The sequence below is a fragment of the Rattus norvegicus genome, chromosome 14 (assembly GCF_036323735.1).
Source record: "Rattus norvegicus strain BN/NHsdMcwi chromosome 14, GRCr8, whole genome shotgun sequence".
NCBI lineage: Eukaryota > Metazoa > Chordata > Mammalia > Rodentia > Muridae > Rattus > Rattus norvegicus.
Genome location: NC_086032.1, coordinates 83,788,381 through 83,812,638, shown reverse-complemented (window position 1 = coordinate 83,812,638; position 24,258 = coordinate 83,788,381). Strand labels below are relative to the sequence as shown.

Here is a 24,258-nt window from a genome sequence, read left to right as displayed (position 1 = left end):
ACTTTCGTGTGAGTCTAGAGCCCGCTCTTTCAGTGACTGCTCTCAGGGGGCTGGGTAAGCAACAGTTCTGTGGGGACACTTCATTGCAGAGCAGCAAGTGGATATGAGGGGAGAAAGTCCTCTGGGTTGGGAGTTGGCATCAGAGAATCCATGCAGTGTGAGGCCGCTAGGCTGGAGAACTAGCCATCTGTCACTGGGACTACGGACACTCATGGTCTATCTTCCAGAATTCTTCTGGGCCTAAGACCGCTAAGGCTGGCTGGAGGGTTGAGCCTGGATCAGACAAGGGACCCTGAGTGGATGGCTGAGTGTGGGAGAATCCCATGCTACCTAGCCTCTGGCTGGTATCTCTCTGCCCAACTCACTTCAGAAGCATGCAGCATTTATGAAAATGCATGGGCAATCAATCTATGCCTCTCAGGTTCTCTGTAGTCTGGATGGCCTTGAACTCATGATCCTCCCGAATCAGCCTCCAGAGGGGCCAGGATTACAGGCCTGCATCGCCAGGGGTGAGTCTCAGGTTCACTTGTATTTTTCCCTCCTAGGATAGGATCTCGCTATGAAACCCTGCTGGCTTTGGACTCACTGTGTTGCTCTGGCTAGTTCAAACTCTTTATTCTTCTGCCTCAGCTTCCCAGGTGCTAGGATTATACATGTACACATTTTCCAGTTCTGTTTTAATTCCTCCAAGGAGAGTCATTATAATCTCGAAAAATTCCCCAGTGGCTCTGAAGGACCCTGCAGCAGATCCCACTGGAGAAGCCTGGCTCCTCCACTTGACACGTAAAGCTCTTTGTGACCTGCACTGTCTGTCAGTCCTGCAAGCTTCACCTTTCCAAATACCCAGCTGCCCCTGGGCCCATGCTTGTTTGCTCATTTAGTCCTTTGTCTCTGAAGTGTCACTTAGCATGTCCTTCCTGGGTTCCAGGCACTGTGCCAGGCTGTGGCTTTAAGTGCAGATCAAACGAGACCCTATCCTTCCTTCCAGTCTACAGCTGCACTACTGAACATGGATGACCTGGCCCTTCCTGAGGATGTGCAGTCTGGGTTCTGAGATTCAGGGAATGTCCCAACGTGGGAGGACAGTGGGAGGGACAAGTCCACAGAGAGGAGATGCAGGGCAAGGGGAAAATGTCAGGAGAACACAGAAGCCAGAGCAAGCTGAGGGCTTTGCCCAAACACCTTACATAAAAGAGTGCAGGGTCCTGGAGATGGCTTAGCAGGTAAAGGTGCTTGCTGCCCAGTCTAAAGGCTTGAGTTCCACACCTAGAACCCACATGCTAGAATAAAACAGATTCTCACAAGTTGTCCACATACGCACGCACACATGCACGCACGCACACTCACACACACTAACACACTCACACACACTAACACTCGTGCGCATTCACACTCACAAACACACACACTCGTGCACATTCACACTCACAAACACACACACTCACACACACATGCATTCACACACGCACGCACATTCACACTCACACACGCATTCACACTCACACACATACACACACGCATTCACACTCACACATATACACACATTCACACACACTCGTGCGCATTCACACTCACACACACACGTGTGCATTCACACTCACACACATTCACACCCACACATACACACATTCACACACATGTGCATTCACACTCACACACACACATTCACACTCACAAACACACACATGTGTGCATTCACACTCAAACACACACATTCATGCTCACAAACAACACACATACACACACATTCACACACACTCGTGTGCATTTACACCCACAAACACACATTCACACACACACGTGCACATTCACACTCACTCACACACTCACACACACACAGATGCAATGAGTAACTCATACGACACTGAATGAAAGGAGAGCCCCGCTTCACCCAGCCCTGAGTCTTCAGAGGCTCTGAGCTCAGTACTACCAGGTACTTGCTGAGCAGTGGCTGAATGACTGAGCTCATGGGACAAAGGGCCTGAGGTCAATGCTTCTGGGGACACACAGACATCATTCCTGCTTCAGATACCATTCTGTTCTAGTCACCATGGGACTACTGCACTCCTTCCCCTACTGTTATGTCTGTTTTACATACAACAAAGTTAGGCTCATGTTGTCAGAGGCTGACAGGCAGCTGGTCTTCAGGGTTTGGGCCTGTCCATGGTTGTTGGATGGCTCGTGGATTTGTCTGAAGGGACAGAACAGTGCTGAGTAAAGCCTCAGCTCGAGGTGACACACACAGTGCCTCTCAGGGTTAAGCAAGGGGACACTACTCAAGGGAGGCCTCCTGAGGAAGTGGAGAGAGCTCATGTGCCAGCTCGGCCACCCACAGAGACCCTGGATGCTCTATATTTAGGGTCATCATCTATAAGTGGGGGTCCTGGCCACGCCACCAGCCTTCCTCACAGAGCTGCTGAAAGGACAGCGTGCTAATGATGTAGAGTCCTGAGGAGGGGGCTCATGGCATTGCTTTTTCACCTTTCTGTAAGGACTATGAAGACCTCTGCTGCTCAGCCCTGAACATAGGACCTGGGAGCCCTGAACACAGGACCTGGGACTGGGAGCTAATGCCAAGATGATTTTGGCCAAGTTGATGCCAGACCAGTTTCCTCTGGATCTGGAAGACAGGAGGACTTGCCTCATGCCAGGTTTCTGAGGAGCCCGCTGATCTGGAATTGCCACCCTACCTCCACTCTCAGGCTCTGAGCCCACAACTGGCTGGTGGGCCACGCTCCTCTGCCAAGTCTCTGAGCCTCACCTGAAGTAGGGGAGATTTCAAGATGCCATCGCTGGTCTGCACAGTGAGTTCCAGGAGAACCAGGCTACAGAGTGAAACTCTGTCTTTAAAACAAACAACCATGGCTGGTCCCAACCCCCACCCTGAAACCTGCATCTGAGGGTCAGTGTTGTTCCGATTGAGATGAGGTCTTGCAGTAAACCTAGGCTGGCTTCAAACTCCTGGATGTGTCAGGCTTAGTGACTCATGCCAGTTCTACTACACTTAAGAGGCTAAGGCAGGAGAATTGCTGCAGGTCAAGGGCAGTCTGGGCTACATAGTGAGTTCCAGGTTACCCTGTGCTGGTGTGATCCTGTTTAAAAAGACAAAACAAAAACCTGCTGGCCTCAAGCGGTCCTCTTGTCTCAGTAACACTTCCAAGCTACTCAGCCTCACTACCATTTTCCTTTTAAGGTATAGATAATTGAAAGGCACAGTCAGGGTCAAGAGCCACTATCTTATAGAGTCACTCAGAAGACATGGCTTCCCCTTTCCTGCCTTCTTGGCTGCTAAGACTCAGTTTGTAACTAGCCAGCTCTGAACCGCAGGTGAACAGACACCACCTACCTCATTGGGGGAACTCTGGTCCATGGCAGCCACAATGCTGTCCTGTGTCCTTCAGCTGGCTCAGTATAGCTCCCACCTGTGGCTGTCTATGGAGACAGGCCCTGTGCACACCATGAATAGCCACTTCCCATGCCCTACTGTAGCCAGCAGCATTCTCTGTAAGGTCGCCCTGAAGATCCAGACACTACCCACGGTCAGTTTCAGCTCCTCCATGCTTCTCTTCCAGGCTGCACCCCCTCCCTCTGCTCCCAGGAGTTGTCAGAAGGGTCCTTATATTTCAGCCAGAGGCTAAAGACTAACTCCTCAAAGAGGGCTCTTCTGACTCAGTGTCTCTGAGACAGTCCATGGTAGGCAGAACCCAGAATCCTTGGTCACATGGCTAGGGAAGGAATTTCCACCCTGGCCTGCTCCCCTCTCTATTCTTTTTTTTTTTTTTTTTTGGAGCTGGGGACCGAACCCAGGGCCTTGCGGTTGCTAGGCAAGCGCTCTACCACTGAGCCAAATCCCCAACCCCATCCCCTCTCTATTCTTTCTTTGACTTCCTGGCTTGCAGTGCTGGAAATGAAACATAAGGTCGTCTGCATGCTAGGCAAACAGTCCACCCCTGAGCTATAGCCTCAGCCTTTGGCTTTGCTCTTTAAACTCAGGGTCTTGCTATGTAAGCCTGGCCAGCTTGGAGCTCACTATGTAGACTATGTAGACTGCTCACTAGCCTCACCTTGAACCCCACTATATCCCAAGTGCCTAAATAAAAGGTGTGCATCACCACACACACACACACACACACACACACACACACACGTGCGCGCGCGCGCACACACATGCACACACACATGCACACACACATGCACACACACACGCACGCACGCATACATGGCCCACATACAGTTAAAAAGATGACAGAGCTGAAGAGATGATTGGGTGGTTAAGAGCAGCTCTTGTTGCTATTGCAGGGACCTGCGTTCAGTTTGCAACACCCATATGGTGATTCCCAACTGTCCATAACTCCAGCTACAGAGCGTTTGACACCTTCTTCTGACTTCCACAGGCATCCAGCACACATGGGGTATGCTTACATACATGCAAGTAAGCACGCATATACATAAAATAAAAATAAACGTAAGAGAAAACCGTCCTTCCCAGACTGTCCCTGAAGGGGTCGCACGCACCTCGGAACATGTCGTACCACACCTTCTTGGCCTTGAGGTGCTGCAGCCCATTTAGATGTTTCTTTCGGTTGTGGAGGTTGTCCTGAAAGGAACGGTCACAGTAATCACAGAAGTATCGCTTCCCCATGGCACATCCACCATATGCGGGGGCCTCCTGCAAAGTCACAAAACACTCGATCAGACCACTGAAGAAAACTCCATGCACCAAGGCTCTGAACCAGGGCCCTCAACTGAGCACTGCAAGTCAGACCTGGTCACGGCTTTCCTTACAGGCCAGCTTCCTGTGGAGTCTGTAGGGCTGACAATTAGGAGGGAGATGCCTCACTGCATAGGGACCTTACACTTCTGCTGTGCAGTCCCCAACACTGATCAGCCCAGCTAAAGCTTCAGGGTATGAGATCCAAGTTCGGAGATCTCTCTTTTAAGAGCTGGTAGGTAATTCTAATGGTGGGCAGGCTGGAGGACTACGACTGCAAGCCCTCTGCCTAGCTTCCTTTCCCGGTCACACCAGGGACCTCCTGTGTTCTCTCCTGTTTAGGCCTTCTCTCTGCTCCTCTCACACGCCAGACATTTATTTGGCTGCCTTCTTGTGTGTACTTGCTGCCCTTGGGCCTGGATGCTGTGCCTCAGATACTGTCGCAGGCTCACGCTCAGTGCTGTAATCTTAGTAATGACCATGACTGCTGTATCTGAGCTCGACCACTGTTTCTGAGCAACAGGATCTTCCTCAGTTCTCACCACTCCCTGTTTTATTTCTCCTCATTGCACTTATCTCCTTGAGAGCAATAAATCACTTGTTATGTCACTGTCTTTCTCCTCCAACAAGAATACAAATGCACGAGGGCAAGTATAGTTTGCTGTTTCTGCGGTGCCCCAGCACCTGAATGGTACTTGGACTAGAGTAGACAATCAAGCCTTTGCAGAATAAATTAACGAGTTACCATGTTCTCTTTGGGACAACTGGGATTCAGAGGGAGGAAGTGATTTGCCTAACATCACACAGCTGGTAAGCAGAAAGCACATTCAGGTCCCCTAAAAATTCTGTTACAAAGTGTCCTCCCTCCTAGCTAGCTCAGAGCTCAGAGAAGCCCGAGAGTTCCACAGCAGGTGCTGACAGCTTCCTGAGGAGACTACTGAATCTTGGGGGAGGAGGTTCCCAGCCAGCATCAGATGGAAATGTCTTCAGGCCCTTCAGCAACAGTTCCCTCAGCCACCATTCCCACGCCAGGAGTCTGGAGCCCAAGGTGGGTAGTGATTCTGTTACTCTCACAGCCAAGCCTTGGGTCTTGCAGCACAGTGGGAGCCACCCAGAGGGACCAGCAAACACCAAGGCTAGAGCAGGATGCTGAGGCCTCCCCAGAAAGATGGAAATGACTACCCTGAGGTTACAAGGTAGCTAGATGCCTGGAGTAGTAGCCAAAGCCCCAGACTGCAAGTACCTGGCAAACAAGACTGACTCCGGGAGCCAATCCACGGAGCAAAGAGATGGGGGAATACACCTCAGGAGGGAGGTACTGGGGAGAGAAGAGACAAGAAGAGACAAACAATTGCCCTGGATGGCTCGGGCAGCCAAGCTGGCTGATGGAGAAAGTTGCTCCTGCAGCAGACAGGGATGGCAGCCATTAAGTCAGGGGCTGTAATGGGATCGGGAACAGCTAGTCATTCCAAATGAAAACGTATAAAACCTCTCTTCTCCCATTACTTCCGAGAAGCTGCATCCCAGACACGAGGACTTGATCTATTATATTTGGCAGCTCTAATGCACCCCGTCTTGCCAATAAACTTATAGGAATTGGATTGAAATTGTAAGAGATGAACGCTTAACGGCCGAGTGCTTAACCAAGCCATTCACGAAGCTTGAAGCTCCAAGGAGCTGCTGGCTCTGGAGAGTAATGGGAAAAGGAGGGCGGAGGAAGGTGTCCCTCTGGGAGGCTGACGTGAAGTGGGACAGTGGCTTTGCAACAGACTGGACTGGACAAAATCACAGGGTACTGAGAAACCAGCTGTGTGACCTTATGCGAGTCACTGTCCCTTCTTGACCCGTGTTGTTTTACTGTGTGACTATGAGGCAGTGGATGAGAACACTCAGCTATTGTCTCAGGAGCAGCATAGAGAAACATGCTAACGCACATTTGCATGTCACCGCTAGGCTGCAGCTCAGGGGCAAAACACCTGCCTAGTGCGCATGCGGCCATGGGTTCAATTGCTAGCACCATAAATAAAAGGATTATGAACTGAAGCTAACACTCATGCTTAGCATCAAGCAAGTGCCCAGGGAGTGTCACTGGAGCTGTGGTCCTGAGCTAAGAGCTTTACGTGCATCCTCTGTGTGCACGCGCCCCTGGATGGGTGCTTGAGGGGCCATGAGATTTCAGGGTAAGGGCACTGAGGCCCCAAAGGTAAAGTAATCTAGTCGAGATCATACCACGAGCAGGCAGCTGAGCTGGGTCTGACTACTGACCACTGACGTCTCCACCAAGTCATGCTGTCACTGTACTATTCACTCGCCACACCCCCATCCCAGGCTGGCCGGTTTAAACCCAAAAAGGTATGTAATAAAACCATGAAGAGGTTCCGTGAAGCGCCCTGGTCACAGAACATGTTTCAGAGCAGGGAAGCCTCTATTTATACCCCTGCAAACACTAGCCAGGAGGGAATCTAGGCCGCGCGCCTCTCTGCCTGCGTGTTCAGCCACACTAAAAACCAAATAAGTCCCAGTGGGGCTGGGCTGTTTATGTGACCCCTCCCCCACACACATATACATGGTAGCGAACCTCCTTCATGAACCTCCCTAAGAGCCAGAGCTGAACTACCTCAGAGAAGAGCAGCTGTGTCAGGTGAAGCTGGGGCTGTCACTCACCCTCTTAGGGCCCTACTGTGCAGTGGGAGGAGGGTGGTCAAGCCAGGAGATCTCTAAGGACCTCTGCAGTCAGATACATGGTGAGATAAGAAGGTACCCACAGCAGTGCCATTTACTCAAGGGTCACTGTTGGGATGGCACTGAGCCCCAGGTCCTGCTATCCTAGTTTCTAGGTAGGTTATGTGGGGTAAAGAGTAAGAGCTTACCCCTAAATTTAAATCCAGGACTCCTGCTTTCTAGCTCTGGTCTGAACAGTCATTTGACCTCTCTTCTGTTTCCTGTGCAAGCAGGGACATTAGGTGGCCCGTGGGTGGCTGTGAGCATCAGAGCATTCATGTTTGCACCAAACCCATATAAGCCCTCTTTAAACTCTGGCTGTCAATATTGTCATTATTACAGGCCTGCTGGAACTGGGAATCAGTGTTTAGGTGACCTCTTGATTAGCCAGTCTACAGTCCGGATAAGGCAAGTGCATGTAAGAGAGAACCGGAGAGCTACTACAGTCCACAGTGCAGAGGGCAGGGGTGGGACTGGACCTTCAGCCCCACAGACCAGACTCCCACACTATGCTTGCCCACAGTCTTCACTGCCCAGGGAGAACAGGATGTGCTAGTGCTTTTCACTTCTCTCTCAGGCCTGTCCCCACAGCCAGCTACTCAAAGCACTGGCAGTAGCTGTCCTTTAGCAAGGTGACCTCTCCAGACAAGAAGCTCTAGACTTCTGGTCCAACTGCCTCCCACTAAGGCTTGGGCACATAAGGGACAGCCTGCAGAACCTCTTAGCCAGGTACAGCATCTTGCCACACTGTAAACAGAACACTCATGCCACAGCCAGGTGTCCTTGGACAGAGCACACCCTGCACCATGTGCTCCTTGACCCTGAGCTATCAGGAGGGGACGGCTGGGGTGTAAATGATGGGGACAGACAGCAGCATGGGGTACTGACTAAGCTGGCCTTCTCTACCATGATTCATCCTCCTCTTCAGCTAGCCTCTGTCCAGAACACAGAAAGATCCAGATTCATTCCCCACCAGGAACACAGGTGGTACCACCAACCCACTCCCGGGACCACATCCGTGGCTGCTACCACACTATCTGCCGGCTCCCCAGGATTTGACCAGATGCCAGGGCTGGCTATTCATGGTTATGGAGCAATGCTTAAGACAGTGAGACGCCCTCTGGGACCATACAGATTATGATGCTAATGACCTCTGCAGAGTTACTCATGTACTGAGTGTGCCCTTAGCTATAAAGCCAGGGTCCCACAGCCAAGCTGCTGAGGCCTTACAAGGCAGCTCAATGGCCCTTCAGCATCCACAGGACCTCGTGGATATCACTCGTGGGCTCATCCTTTATGTAGAATGTCACAGAATTTGCATCTGACCCACATTCAGTCTCTTGTACATTTGAAATCATCTCCAGAGTGTTTATCATACCCAGTAAATGTAAACGTTATGGATATAGTTATTCTGTTGTATTGTTTAGGGAATGTCAAAAAATACACGTATTCAGTACTTCGTGTTTTGAGGCACAGTTTCTCTGCATAATCCTGGTTGTTCCAGAACTCACTTTGTAGATCAGGTTAGCCTCAAACTCAGAGGTCTGCCTGCTTCTGCCTGAGTGCCAGGATTAAAGGTGTGAGCCTGTGCTACCGCACAAGAATACTTTTTGAAAACTGCAGTCAAATCCAAAGCTAGAGGATGCTGATATATCATTTTGCACGCAGGGTTATTCTTCCCCCCACAGAACACAGGCTCCAGGGCCAAGAACTCTGTCTAGCCCACCATCGCTACTAACTGCCAAGAACATGGAGCCTGCATAGTGAGCAGCTTGCAGAGCCAGGCCCTCCCTCCACCTCGTTTGATGCCACTGCCTTCCCTTTTGGAAAAGCCATGCAGGTAGGACTCCCACTGCACCCAGCCCCGGCCCAGGACACCTGACTCTGCAGAGCTCTGACCTGTTCTGCTGTGCAGCTGCCCGTTAGCGCCTACGCCCGTCCTGGCCATGTCACTGTACCTGGCTTCAATCTTCCAGGCTCGATGACCAGCCTCTACCCATACAGTACAGGAAGAGGAAAACACACAGAGGGTGGGCGAAGGGAAACAGCTTCAGATTTGATTCAGGAATGCCTGCATCTCACTTCCATTCCTTAAAAACCCCTTTCTTAATTGATTTTATGTGTTTGGGTGCTTTGTCTGCATGTAGGTATTAGATCACACAAATGCAGTTCCCACAGAGACCAGAAGGTGCTGGATCCCCTGGAACTGGAGTTCCACATGGCCTTGAGCCACCACGTGGGTGCTAGGAACTGAACCTGGGTCTTCTGGAAGAGCAGTTAGTGCTCTGAATGGCTTAGCCGTCTCTTCAGTACCCCAAGTGTTTTGGAGACTGAACACAGGGCCCCATGCACACCAGGCAAGTAGCCTGCACTGAGCTATTTATCCGAGGCCCTGGACTCCATTCTCACTCCACCTTTCAGAGGTTGTTTAGTGGGGGTCTGTTCTGCTCATGAGGACCAGCTCCTCAGTCCTGCTGACCTGCTCACAGCTGGCAGCTAACAATAATGGCAACAATTATTAGTAGTGATATTAACAATGTCTCAGAAGGCTCTGAACCAGTAATATTGAGAGCCTCATGCCTCATCTTGGGGCCCCCTCCATGCAGTGCTGGGGGAGGCTTCAAGGCCAAAGTACCCCAGAGCAGGACTCTAGAGCTCATTTCCCTCTCCTGCTGCCCCTCTGAGGCTATAGTGGGGCAGACGCTTGCATTTCATCAGTATAGTTCCTCCCACTGTGTGCATCTTGAGGGTGGAGGTGGTGTTGGTACAGGGTTAAAACAAGCCAACAGGGGCTGGAGAGATGTCTCAGAGGTTAAGAGCACCGACTGCTCTTCCAGAGGTCCTGAGTTCAAATCCCAGCAACCACATGGTGGTTCACAACCATCTGTACTGGGGTCTGATGCCCTCTTCTGGTGCATCTGAAGACAGCTACAGTGTACTCATATACAGTAAATAAATAAATCTTAAAAAAAATGAATATCTGCTTAAAAAAAAAAAAAAAACAAGCCAACAGTTTGGCCTTGGCCAGCAGCTGGTACATAGACTGTAATTGTGCTGGACTTGTGCTCACCACATGCTGCTCTCAAGCCCACTTACCTGTTATTCTTTCGTTCTGACACCCCTGGAACTCAGGCACATAGTAAAGCACAGCTCCGTCATACACCCATGAGTAGCACGGCATGTCCCAGAACCATTCTGCTCTCAGGAACTGATGGGATTAGAACTGCCTTGTGGGGATGGCCCAAGGTTGCATGCTCAGGACCCTACTGCAAAGGAAGTCAAGGAAGCAGGAGGGCCTGTATATAGGAGCACTTTTAGATATTGTAATGCTTGACTGCATACAATGTTCTCGTCCGGTCCTTAGTCCTGTGCTTGCCTCCTGGGGTAAAGTACATGGTCTCATTCCCAGCAAGCCAAGGTTGTTGGGGGCCTACCAGTTCAGGGGTCTGGGTTGGGGCCAGGATCTAAGCAGGTGCTGCCTCTAAGTCCTCAGGGAATAGCCTCAGGTGGTAGACGACAGAGTGAAGCACAGAGAGCAAGGGCCTACAGAGTCAGGCTACTCTGACCGATCCTGAAGGTTTGCATTTCCTAAGCACAGACAATTCCTAACTTAAGGGAGCTTATTTTTTCAGTGGTTAGAAAGTGATGCACCTTCCATAGAAATTGTACTTAAAATACCAAATGCTGACCTGTTCTAAGCTAGGAACACACAGTAGGATCCTGGGCATCAGGGACAAGCCACATGACCAGGTTGGCTGTGTTGGTCCTACGACCACAAAAGGAAACACTAATTGAGAAGTACATACAACCTCTCAGTGAAGCTTCAACTCCACCTGTGCTGCCCTTGGGCAGGGCATTCATGAGGAAATGGTCCCTGACACTATCTCCGAGATGCTTGTGAGGACCAGTCACATGCTCAGAGCTTAGCACATCAGTGGTACCCAGTGCCCACTTGTGGAAGCAGCAGCCAGACCCTACACCCCAGTGACTCTTCCTCCTGGCTTTTCCAACTTGTACAGTCCCTTCTCAAGCTATGCCAGGACTGTTCTATGTGACCAAGAAGGGACAGGCCACTTTCCAGGACACGTTATAACTCCGCCTCTTTCTTGGCTCTCTCTTTAGTCAGTCATCTGGTCTGAGGGTAGTTATGCACCACGCAGTGAGCAGTGTTGACAGTGAAGCCCATGTGGTCAGGGGCTGAGACCCCACATGCCTACTCCTGAATACCTCCTAACAGCCAGTCCTCCAGGCTGACCTCACGTGACTGCCCTGGCTGACAATCTAGCTGGAATCATTCAGCTAGGCTACTCCCAAATTCCTGACCCTCAAAGCATGAGGTAATAAACATTGTAGCTATGTTGGTAGCATATTCTGGAGGCAGAAGCAGGTGGATCTGTGGGAGTTTGAAACCAGCCTGGTCTGCCTAGTGAGTTCCAAACCAGTTAGGATAGAATAAGACCTTGTCTCAAAATCTGTGTGTGTGTGTGTGTGTGTGTGTGTGTATGTGTATGTGTGTGTGTGTGTGTGTGTGTGTGATATATATTTAAGTCACCAAGTTTGATGAGGTATTTTATTATGAAGCAAAAATACCTAATACAGTGAAGTAAATGAATTTTAAAAACCATTTAACAGATGGGTATTATGGTGCACTCCTTTAATCTCAGTACTGGGGAGGCAGAGGCAGGAGGATCTCTGTGAGTTCAAGGCTAGTGTGGACTTCATAGTGAATTCCAGGACAGTAAGGTCTATGTAAAGAGATCCTGCCTCAAAAAATCAAAACCAAAAACCAACCAAACAAGTGAAAAGCCAAGCCAAACAAGAAGCATTTAACAATCTGTGACAACCACAGGTACAAAGACTCCCTGAGTTCAGTCACCAGAAGCCCCTCCTACTCACACATGCACAGCCCTCAGGGGCCGCATTTCCTCATTCCTTATCCTCTTACTTTTTCACTAGCCACACACGATGGGCATTCCCTCCTCCCAGGCAGGGCTTCAGACCTTACCACAGTCCCTGGACCCAGTGGATATGTGCTAGGGGTGGCTGACAGGCCGGTATAAACTACCAAGCTCTGTGCCTCAGGATCCCGATGGGCACTTGTATCCAACAGGGCATCCATCCAAGACACAGACCGGATGCTCAGAAAGTCGAACCCATCCTTTCAGACTGAAGTCTGAAACCTCAAGCACTTTTGGTTGCAGAAAGGTGTTTGTTGTGAGGCAGGCCTGGAACACACAGAGATCTGCTTAACTCTGCTGGAATAAAGGCGTGGGCGACACCTGGCTTCTCCAGCACTTTGTGACTGTCATGAAGCTGATCCTGACACTGAAATCCGACTGTACAACACCAAGCATAGCTGGTGATACCCACTGCTAGCTACAAGCTGAGCAAGCTGCTCAGAGTTCCATGTAGGGTGGGGTGGGAGCATCACAGAGCCTGATGTGACAGTTCTACACTCATTTTGGTCCCCAAACAATCCACAGAGAAACCACTGTTGGGAGTATTGTGAACAGGGCGTGAACCACAGTTCAGTGGTTGGTACTGGTCACTAAACTACTTGACAGTGTCTGAGGTGAGAGGATCACTTGACTCCAACAGTTTCAGGCCGGTCTGAGGAAGAGCAAGACCATCTCACAAAAGCACAAAAAAATACTAGGTGTGCTGGGTGACTCATGCCTGCGATGCCAGCATAGGAGATGCAGACAAGAGGATCAGAGTTCAAAGCTGGCTTTGGGTACATTATTGGATTTAAGGCCAGTCTAGGACATATAAGACCTTGTCTCAAAAAATACAAATAAAGTTCAAGGACATTCTTGGACAAATGTTCACTCAAATGTTATGTGGAAAACGGTTTATCAACTCAACCATACACACGGCAGAACAGCATTTCTCAAGGCAAAAGATTTTTTTCTCCGGGTTGGAGAAAAAATGGCTCAAGCCATTAAGAGCACTGGCTGCTCTTCCAGAGTTCAATTCCCACCACCCACACGGCAGCTCACAACCATCTGTAACTCCAGTTCCAGGAGATCTGACACCATCACACAGACATACATGTAGCCAAAACACCAATGCACATAAAATTAAATAAATCTTTTTTTTTTTTAAAAAGACTCCACTAACGAATAGAGACTAGAACAGACATAGAATATTTACCATGCTTATCCCTGGCTCAGGAAATACATGTTTTATTTTTCACTTTGCATTTTGCTATTCTTATAAGAAGTTCTACATTTAACGTAGGTTCTTTGAAACCCCTTAAAACTAAAAATATTCCCTTCTAAAAATATTCCCTTCAAAGAGTGGGGACTGTACAGACCGTGGTTGTGCCTTTAGTCCCAACACACTGGAGGTAGAGGCAAGCCTTTGTGAGTGTGAGGCCAGACTGGTCTACACTGCAAGCTCTAGACCAGTTAGGACTTCATAGTGTGAACCTGTGCCAAAAAGGGAGTAAGACTGGAGATGACCCAGTGACTTAGAGCACTTGCTGCTCTTGCAGAGGGCCAGTACCCAGAAGGTCTCTCACGACAATTCGTATTTCTAGTTCCATTGAATCCAATGTCCTTTTCTGACCTCAACCAGCACCAAGCACATATGTGGTAAACATATGTATACATTTACATTCAGGCAAAACATATATACGTATATACACACATATGTCTATTTTTAAATTTTTAAGTAAGAACTGAGATGTGGCTCAGTAGTAGGGGCTCTGAGTTTAGATCTGTCAGACAAGGATACATTTTACTCTTCCCTTACTTAGGCGGCTACCATAGACGGTTCTGAGGACTTTGCTCACCTGAATAAATCAGCTTAGGTCGATGTTGAAAGGACAGAAGAAACATTTCCTTCAGCTCCCTTCAGTAAGTGTCAAGGCAAACCCTGATTTAACAGACCTGGCCTAGCAACCCAAGTGAAGGTTGGCTGCACCTGGTTCTGAGCTCCGGGGGCCATGAGCTCAGACAGTCTTTCATTAGATGGTTATAGGTCTCAGGAGGCCGGAGTTTCCAAATAGGAGAGACAAAAATAGTCTGAAGGAAGTTCCTGAGCTAAACACTGGACTCCAGAGCATGTCTGGCTGTCCTGCCTCCTTCCTGCCATCTCTGGGGGCTAAGTCAGATCTCACTTCCTCGCTGTTAGCCAAGGCCCTCTGCTCACCCACTCTGCCCTGCCTCATACCAACCCTTCTAAAACCAGCCCTACTAAAAACAACTCTGCCTCCTACGTGAGAACCTTGTTGAAAATGAAGTCTTGAGCTGGTGAGATGGCTCACTGGGTAAAGGTGATTTCACAGAAGCCTGATGACCTGACTTCGATCATTGGAATACACAGAGGCAGAGAGGAGACATCACAAAGCTGGCCTCCGGCTTCCATAGATGTACCTTGGCATTTGTCCATACATGTATCTCTCTCTCTCTCTCTCTCTCTCACACACACACACACACACACACACACACACACACACACACACACCACCTCACACCTCACACATTACACTCACACACAAACACCACACTCACACATAAACACCACACTCACACACCACTTGGCTCTGGGTTCAACACCTATTCTTCCTGTTCAAAACTGTGTCCTGTGTCCAAGTCTCAGAAATTCTGACTTAGCGGATCTGAAAATGACCTAGAGATCTGTATTTTAACCAGTGAGTCCAGATTCCCTGTAAGAACAGAACCCTGAGGAATTAACTTCACCTACATCCTGAAGGCAGCCTTGCTGGGAACACATTCTGACTAAACACAGGCCGCTGGACTTGAGTTCAGTCAGAAATGACACTGATAATCAATACTTCACTCAGCTCACGGAAGGGGCAGTAACGCTAAGTCTATACCTTGCACAATTTGTAGAATTGGGGAACAACTTTTCATATCCCAACAGCTTAAAACATAAGAGGTTGGAGAGTAAATCAGAGTCACTGTGCTCATCTTGACCCTAGGGATAATCTGTGTAACCCATTAACCGCAGCATTCAGAAAGCTGAGGTAGGAGTGTCTCAATTTCCTGGCTAGCCTGGTCTAAAGAGCCAGACCATGTCTCACAACACAGCACAACACAAGCCTGTGTAATGGGGTATTTAAAAGCATTCATCACATTAAAAGAAAATTGATATCCTAAATATCTGACAGATGATCACTGGAATTCTGAGTTAAGATCTAAGGCTAGCCAGGCAGTGGTAAAGCACACCTCAGAGAACAAAAACAAAACAAAACAAAAATCTAAGGCTAAACTACTAGTTAGGTAACTGGTAAGATGGATGTTAGTAACTGATATTAGATTTATGGCTTTAGGTTGAGAGATTAGCAACCCTGGCTAGAGTGACACAAGGTGCTAAAAAAAGTTACCTTGGGTCCACCCCTCCTCCCCTATATTCTTTTTTTTTTTTTTTTTTTTTTTTTTTTTTTTTTTTTTTTTCCGGAGCTGGGGACCGAAGCCAGGGCCTTGCGCTTCCTAGGTAAGCGCTCTACCACTGAGCTAAATCCCCAGCCCCCCTCCCCTATATTCTTATATCGCCTGAGGGAGACACTGGGGCACGCGGGGGCGGGGTGTTGATCTAAGGCAGCGTCTTATGTAGCTCAAACTTGTCTCAATTTCTCTACGCAGTGGAGGATGACCTTGGACGTCTGATCCTCCTGCCTCCACCTTCCTAACGCTGGGGTTACTGGTTAAGTGCATAGCACTCACTCCCAGGTTACACCATGCTGGAGATCGAAGCCAAGGCCTTGTTTGTGTTAAGTAAGCACTCCACCAACTGAGCTAACGTGTAGGTACGGAGATGAGGGGGACCTGGGAGGAACTGGGAGAGGGTTAAAATGATCAAAATATACTATATGGTTCAAGGCCAGCCTGGTCTACATACTGAGTTCCAGGCCAGCCAGGGCTACACGGAAAAACCCTGTCTTAGAAAATGAAACAATAACAATATATATTATGTGAAAAAAATGTCAATTGAAAAAAAAATAGTAAGCTGGGTATGGTGGTACAAGCTTTTAATCCCAAGCACTTCGGAGGCAGAGGCAGGTGAGTTTAAGGCTAGCCTGGTCTACAGAGTGAGTTCCAAGACAGCCAGAGCTACATGGAGAAGAGATCCTTTTTCAAAACAATGGAAAATGCTGCACGGTTCCAGCTCACCCGTCAGAACAGCTGTCACTAAGACAACAACAAATGCTGGGGAAGACGCTTCAGGAAACAAACCCTACTCTACACACAGCTGCCACGAGTGTTTATTAGCCTGGCCGCTGTAGAAACCAGCACGATGGCTCCTCAAAACACTAACGCTCATTCAGTTCGCATACACTGGGCCACACTGCTCTTGTCTGAAGGACTTGGCTCAACACACCACAGATACCCATAATACGCACAGACATACCCATAATACGCACAGACACACCCACCCACACGTGGGCGGCCTCACTAGTCACAATACCCCGTTATGAGATTAGCCTAGGTGTCCACCAGCAGACAAGTGGATTAAGGAAACAGGACACAGACACAGTGGAATTTTACCTAAGCATAAAGAACAAAGTTATGTCATTTTTTTTTTCCGGAGCTGGGGACCGAACCCAGGGCCTTGCGCTTGCTGGACAAGCGCTCTTCCACTGAGCCAAATCCCCAACCCCACGGGAGATGGACGTAACCAGAGAGCATGATTCTAAGGGAAGTGAGTCAGAATCAGAAACACAAGCATCGTAGTTCATCGGGAAGGCCTGGATTTTACCATATCCATAAACTATATTCATATGCATGAAAGGCACGGAAGCAACAGCAAGACTACAGGACAACCAACTTGTATGAAGATGTGTTTATGAATTCTATCCCTGCACACAATCAATTTTAGAAAGTATTGAATTGTTTGCAAGAAATTTAAATTCGGTATAAGCTTAATTAATTAGATTTGCTGGTAACTAAGAATCCTGTGGGAAATTGAGCTTGTTAGGTTATACATCCCAAGTACTTAAAAAGAAAATCAAATATATTAAAATTATAGATGGAGTTAAATGTTTGAGGGATTGTAATTAAACTACAAGTAGGGCTGAGTGTCTAGAGGAATTTAGTTTGTTCAACTTGAGTTAAAAAATTAATCAGAAAGAAGTTAAGGTCGTTTTTCTTATTTCCCTAAAATCTGATGTAGAACATTGAAGACTCCCCCCCTGCCCCAGACACAGTCTCACTCCATAGCCTAGGGGTGGCCTCAAACTTTTGTTATTTCTGCTTTGGTCTCCCAGAGTGCTGGGATTACAGCTAAGCAGACTATGCCTGGCTCAACAATTACATTACAAAACGAAGTTTCACTTTCCCCAAGACAGGGCTATCCTGGAACTAGCTCTGTAGACCAGGCTAGCCTGGAACTCAGAGATCTACCTACCTCTGCCTCCCAGGTGTGGGGATCAAAGGTGTGTGCCACCACCACCTGACCTAAAAAGAAATCAAGACTGGGTCTCACTATGTAGTCCTGGTTGGTCTAGAACTTGCTATGTAGCTCAGGCTAGCTTCAACCTCACAGAGGTATACCTCATCCTCCTCTCAAATTACTGGTATTAAAGGAATGTGTCACTATGCTCAGTATTAAAAATGTTACTAAAAATGAAAAAATTAATTTTCATTTTTAGTTTTAATTTTTTTATTTTATGTGCATTGGTGTTTTGCCTGCACATACGTCTAAATGAGGATGTCAGATCTTCTGGAACGGAGGTTACAGACAACAATGAGCCGCCATGTGGGTGCTGGGATTTGAACTCTGGTCCCCTGAAAGAGCAGGCAGTGCTCTTAACCATTGAGCTATCTCTCCAGTCCCTTAAAAATTAAAAACTTTAGGGTTGGGGATTTAGCTCAGTGGTAGAGCGCTTGCCTAGGAAGCGCAAGGGCCTGTGTTCGGTCCCCAGCTCCGAAAAAAAGAACCAAAAAAAAAAATAATAATCTTTTAAATAAAAAGTTAAGTCAACCACCTTTAATTCCCCTAATCCTACTCAACCCACATAAAAGGATTCCCAGTCGTCTGAACTAACTTGCCATTAACCAAACTGGTTTGCTGTAGGACTCTTGTCAATACTCCCAAAGCTGAAGGCTCACTGCTTCCTGTTAGGCCTAGAAATCAGTTCTGGGTTTTAATTGATTAATTAAGAGGAAGAGGCTCACGTAGTCTGGTCCAGTCTCAAACACTCTGCAGCCAAGGATAACTTTGAACTTCTACCTCCCAAGTGCTGGGATCATAGTCCTATAGCAGCATGTCCAGTTTGACGTCCTTATCCCAGGCTCAGACTGGTCCTCTGAACTTCAGAATCCTAGCCCCATTTGTTCTAGATGTTTCTACTTCATATCTAAGGGACAACTCACACAAAACACAATTCACAGAGCTGGAGATCATGTGAAGAGCATGTCATACTCTAACAGAGGACCGGAGTTTGGTTCCCAGCACCCACATTTGATAGGTCACAACCTCCAATTCCAGCTTCAGGGGATGCCATACCCTCTTCTGGATTTTGTGGGTACTGCCATTCAGGAGCACATGTCACCCCTTCACCACCCCCACTACCCCAACCCATACATATGCATAATTTAAAATAACCAAAACCAAATCTTTAAACACACAATTTACAGGCCCGGCATGGTCGTGCTTATCTATAATTTCAGCCTTCCAGAGAGAGCAGAGACAGGAGGATCACCAAAGTCAGGCTAATTTAGGTAGCTGGTTCCAGGCAAGCCTGAACAGGTGTGAAACCTTGTCTCCAAACAAACACAAACCATTTAGTCCCTGTAGTCAAACCTTAGTTTATCTCTAGATGTTAATTTCTTTCTTTCTTTTGTTTGTTCGTTTTGTTTGTTGGTTGGTTTTTCAGGGCAGGGTTTCTTTGTATAGCCTTGGTTGTCCCGGAATCTGTAAACCAGGCTGGTCTTGAACTCATCGACCCACCTGCCTCTGGAGGGTTGAGACTAAAGGCACCCACAATCGAGCCTACCTCTTAATTCCTCTTTCTGGTACACACCTGCTAGCTTGCTGTCCATCCTACCTACCAAAATGCATCTCAAATCTGAGCGTTATTCTAATCCTCTCTAACTCTAAATTACCTACTTCTGTAATTTCCTCTCTTCAGTTTATGCTCTACGAAGAAGCCAGAGAGATAACACTAAAGTGTAAATTAGACCTTGTTACATCCCATCTTAAAACCCCTCAGTGACTCCCTAGAGCAATTAGGAAAAAATAAACAACTCCTCACCAGGGGTTCAAGGCCAGACTAGAGATGAATTCAGGCCACCAATTCATTAGAGGTCACTCTACACTTTCTCAAGCACCCCAGGAGTGCAGCTCTGAAGCGATGCACAAACATTATCCTGTTTACCGTGCTACAATATATCCAGACCTCCATTAAGCCGCTACTCAGGCTTAAAGAGCAACCAACCTGTCCAAGCATTTGAGTTTTCTCTTTTACAAAGTACTAGTTTCCAGAAGTGCTGGGCTTCCCCGTCGCCCATGCACCACAGCCAGAGTGCTCCACGAGATCTGGGACCTATCATCTACTGAGGACCATCTCAAGAAGCAGAGGGGATCCCTAGAAAATTATTTGTAGGGTGCCTTTTACAACCCGCCACCGAAGCCAGAATTCTTGGCTTCAAAGACTATGCTCTGGGGAACAGGAAGCAAGGGCAAAGCCACTCTTCCCCCTGAGGCGTGGCTTCAGAGTTCTAACTCCAGGACACCTCCAAGCCTACACCAGGAGTAGGCTCACAGATTAGGCAGAGAGGCGGGATGAAGCCACAGAAACTAAGGTCACCTCGCCTCTCTAGCTACTTCCCATGCTAGAAAATGCTGATAGCGCAGAATTAAAATGAAGAGCCTGTTCTTCTGATTGGGAAAAGAGCCTAAAGCTTGGACGCTGACGTCTGGCCAAAGATACCTGGTTCCGCGGCTAGACAGCTCCGGGCTCCTCCTCTTGTGTCCTCGTGTCGCGCTCTGCTCGCTGGGATTCGTAGTCCTTCCTAAGGTACCGAGAAAGCGGAATGCTAAGGCAAGACAGCGCTGGGGAAGATGGGTAAGCCAAGGGGCTTTCGGGAGTTGTAGTTCAAAATAGTCAAACACAATAAACGGTTGAGGAGAAAAACTGGAAAATAAATCTTATCAAACTTTAGCTGTCTGGAATATGGACATTGTAATAATCTGTTATCCTGTGCACATTGTCAGTTTCTTTAATGGTTCAAAACTCGACTCTGAGATACCGAGAAACTACAATTCCTATAAAGCAGTGCGCGTTGAAACTTTTGGAGTGAGAAGTTGGTCGCTACGCAGGCGCAGTGACGCCAGTTCGTCAGCGAGGCAACATGGCGTCGCCGACGGTCACTTCGCGTTTGTACTCCTTGCTGTTCCGCAGGACTTCTACCTTCGCCCTCACCATCGCAGTGAGCGCCCTGTTCTTCGAGCGCGCCTTCGATCAGGGTGCAGACGCGGTCTACGATTACATCAACGAGGGGGTGAGGGACTGGGCCATCCTGACCTTGGGCCCGCCTGAAGGGTGACTGGGAGGGAGGTAGGACGGAATAAGTCTTACCAGGACTGGGATGAACTATGCTCGTTGATACATTTAGTTCGCTTGACTTGTGTAAGTCCTAAGTCTCACATTGACCCCTCATTTCAGGGATTGGGAGTACTGGTACGTCCTGTCACACAGTTCCACATATTCATTTGCAAAAGCTAACTAACTCCTGAGACATCAGAGGGCTTACGGGTCTGAACCACTGCATAAGTCGGTGTTGAGTTGCCGCCCTTGATAATTTCAAGAGTAGATTTCAGCAGGACAGTCGTTAAAAGTAGATCTCCGTAGACTATGTGGCTGACCTCTTACAATTGATGTTTCAGTTCCCAAGGCTACCCATGCTCTCACTTTGGGTTAAAAGTGGAGGCTATGAACTCTCAAACCGTTGCTGGCAATACTGGAACTTTCCACTTAACCGTGGTATTGAGTAAAGATCATAGTAGATCTTGGGATACAAAGGAAGTGCTACCGGTCATACTTGCTGATAGCACTGAAAGATAGCATTTACTGCATGTCTTAGGAGAACATGGGAATATAAAGTAGGAAATGGCCAGCCCTCTTTGACGTAACCGTTCCAGATTCTGTGCATGCCATGAGATTGTGACTGTATTGGGAAAGGCATGTTATTGATGGCCAGCATGTTCATCCACTGCTTTCCTTTTCTTACTTTCTTGAGACAGGGTTTCACTGTGTAGCCCTTGCTGTTCTGGAGCTAGATTGGTAGACCAGGCTTGGCCTCGGGCTCACCCTCCTGCCTCTCTTAAGTGAGCGTTGGGATTAAAGGCCTGCACCACCACCGACCAGCTCCTCCACTGAGTTTCCTTCTTTCTTACCTTCCTTCCTTTCTTAGCTTTTTTTATTTGTTTTTGAATTTTATTGTTTTAATTTTATACGTGTGTGTTTTATCTGCATGTACATCTGTGCACCACGTGTGCCTGGTGCCCAGGAAGGTCAGAAAAGAGTGGTCGATCTCCTGGAACTGGAGTTACAGATAGTTTTGAGCCATCATATGAATGCTAGGAACTGAACCCAGGTCCTCTGGGAGAGCAATCAGAGTGTTCTTAACCACTGAGCCATCTCTCCAGCCCCCTCAGGGCTCTGACCTACCCAGAAAGGGTCTGCCTACTAGTTGCCATATTTCTTCTGGTGGGGGCAGCTTCCTTACAAAATGAAAGTGTTGCCCCTCTGATCTTTTACAAGCATTTCCTGGGATCAGGAGTTGTCTTAAGTACATTGTCAGAATTCACCCATTTTTCCTGTGCTTCTTGGAATGAGGACTATAGCCAATTTAGTCTGAAGAAATAAAAAGTGACTCAATGTGAAATGTTGGGGAGCCTAGGCATTTTCAAGGTGCTTTTTTTTTTTTTTTTAAATTAGTGAGTTTGGGACCATTCTTTCAATCTACTTTAATTTCTTGTAAAAGTGCTGGTTCCCTTTCCACTTAACATGGTAATGGAGTGTGAGTGGTTTCTTACGCTGCTTTTTTTGTTTTGGTTTGGATATTGGTTTTTCAGTCAGGGTTTCTCTCTCTAGTCCTGGCTGTCTTAGGACTCACTCTGTAGACCAGGCCTCATTCAGAGACCCACCTGTCTCTGCCTCCCAAATGCTGGGATCAAAAGTGTGCTCCACCACCGTCTAGCACAGCTACCTTTCTAATCAGTCAGACACTGATTTCTTGGTATTCTCTTTGGAGAGCAAGAGTGGTTGTGGAGTGTGAGGGCAAAGGTTAACAGTGAACTCCTGTGTTTCAAATGCAGAAACTGTGGAAACACATAAAGCACAAGTACGAGAAACAGGAGTAACTCCCTGCGCCTTCCGTCCAGAAGGGACAGGCACCTGTCAGCTGTCAGCCTGGAGCTGGGGCCTCAGCCTGAGGATGAACCTCAAGTTACTCTCATGAACCACCAGTGCGTTGGCAAGCAGTGGCTCCACCGTGCAAACAGACTCTACCATGTGCTGTGTTTGAAGTGCATTTGACTACGGCTGTCAACAAATAAATGTAAATTGTTCATGTGACCTGCTTTTGCACTGGGTACTTTCTTTCTTTTTTTTTTTTTTTTTTCCCCCGGAGCTGGGGACCGAACCCAGGGCCTTGCGCTCGCTAGGCAAGCGCTCTACCGCTGAGCTAAATCCCCAACCCCCTCACTGGGTACTTTCTTAACTTCCTGATCTCTGCTTGGTAGTTGAGTCAGTGCAAACGCCTGAAGACTCCACCATTTGGAATTTTCCATTAATGTCTCAAGAATCCTCATTTCAGTACATCAGCCTAAATAGAAGTTCTCTTTTTCTTTTTTGGTTCTTTTTTTTTTTGGAGCTGGGGACCGAACCCAGGGCCTTGCGCTTCCTAGGTGAGCGCTCTACCACTGAGCTAAATCCCCAGCCCTTAGAAGTTCTCTTTAAACCAATAGTTCCAGTCTTTTGTTTTTATATATGGGTGTTGTGGTGCCCAAGGAAGCATTAGATTTCCTGCACCTGGAGATACAGATGGTTGTGAGCTGCATGTAGGTGCTGAGAATTGAACCCAGGTCTTCTAGGAGAGCAGCCAGTGTTCTTCCCCCCCCCCCCCCCCCCAGGGCTGGGGACCAAACCCAGGACCTTGCACTTCCTAGGTAAGCGCTCTACCACTGAGCCAAATCCCCAACCCCACAGCCAGTGTTCTTAATCGATGAGCCATCTCTTCAGTCCCCCTCCATTCTTTTTTTTTTTTTTTTTTTTTCTTTTTTTTTCGGAGCTGGGGACTGAACCCAGGGCCTGCGCTTCCTAGGCAAGCGCTCTACCATTGAGCTAAATCCCCAACCCCAATTCTTAAATCACAAAGATTATTCTCTTAGCCATGGGGACAAACTTTACTCTGGGAGTCTTGACTCAATTCCTTTCTGGGCTGAAGTCTTATCTTCTACCTTTTAATTTGCTGAGTGACTTTTGGTAATCTCCATGGCTCTGGGCTACAACCTCTTGTAGAAAGGTCAGTTTATGAGTGTGAATTTAAACCAAACCCAGCAGTTCTTTTTTTTTTTTTTGGTTCTTTTTTTCGGAGCTGGGGACTGAACCCAGGGTCTTGCGCTTCCTAGGCAAGCGCTCTACTACTGAGCTAAATCCCCAGCCCCAACCCAGCAGTTCTTAGCCATGTGTACCAAGGGCCACACCCAGCCCTGCTGGACCTGAGTCGCCTCATCTGTAAGATAGAGTTAATAAGGATGAATATCTCTTCATTGCACAGAGGGCTCTGTGACTTTGAAAAGCTGCTCCAGAAGAGGCATAGTAGTTAAGAGCACTTGCTCTTAATGGGATC

At 48.0% G+C, this 24,258-nt stretch overlaps 2 protein-coding genes across 11 annotated transcripts in view; one reads left to right on the top strand and one right to left on the bottom strand.

The window, feature by feature from the left end:
• Positions 1 to 21,634, bottom strand: part of Zmat5 (zinc finger, matrin type 5) — a 32,091-nt gene extending 10,457 nt beyond the window's left edge. For 2 of the 10 annotated variants that reach the window (XM_063273508.1, XM_039092843.2), the window contains exons 1-3: positions 20,334 to 20,401; positions 17,807 to 17,856; positions 4,516 to 4,669 (exon numbers count right to left, since the gene is read on the bottom strand). In XM_063273508.1, coding sequence (XP_063129578.1) covers positions 4,516 to 4,642 — 127 coding nt within the window. In that variant the 5' untranslated portion in view covers positions 4,643 to 4,669; positions 17,807 to 17,856; positions 20,334 to 20,401. Of the gene's footprint in view, positions 1 to 4,515; positions 4,670 to 10,528; positions 10,707 to 14,228; positions 14,753 to 17,806; positions 17,857 to 20,333; positions 20,416 to 20,981 lie in introns of those variants that run through there. The other 8 variants (XM_063273506.1, XM_063273511.1, XM_063273510.1 and 5 more) reach the window with 7 other exon arrangements.
• On the top strand, positions 20,725 to 22,982 carry Uqcr10 (ubiquinol-cytochrome c reductase, complex III subunit X). The gene is made up of 2 exons (NM_001170465.1): positions 20,725 to 20,904; positions 22,724 to 22,982. Exons 1-2 carry the CDS (start codon positions 20,755 to 20,757, stop codon positions 22,766 to 22,768), a joined length of 195 nt encoding a protein of 64 aa, NP_001163936.1. The 5' UTR covers positions 20,725 to 20,754; the 3' UTR covers positions 22,769 to 22,982.
• The last annotated feature ends 1,276 nt before the right edge of the window (positions 22,983 to 24,258 follow it).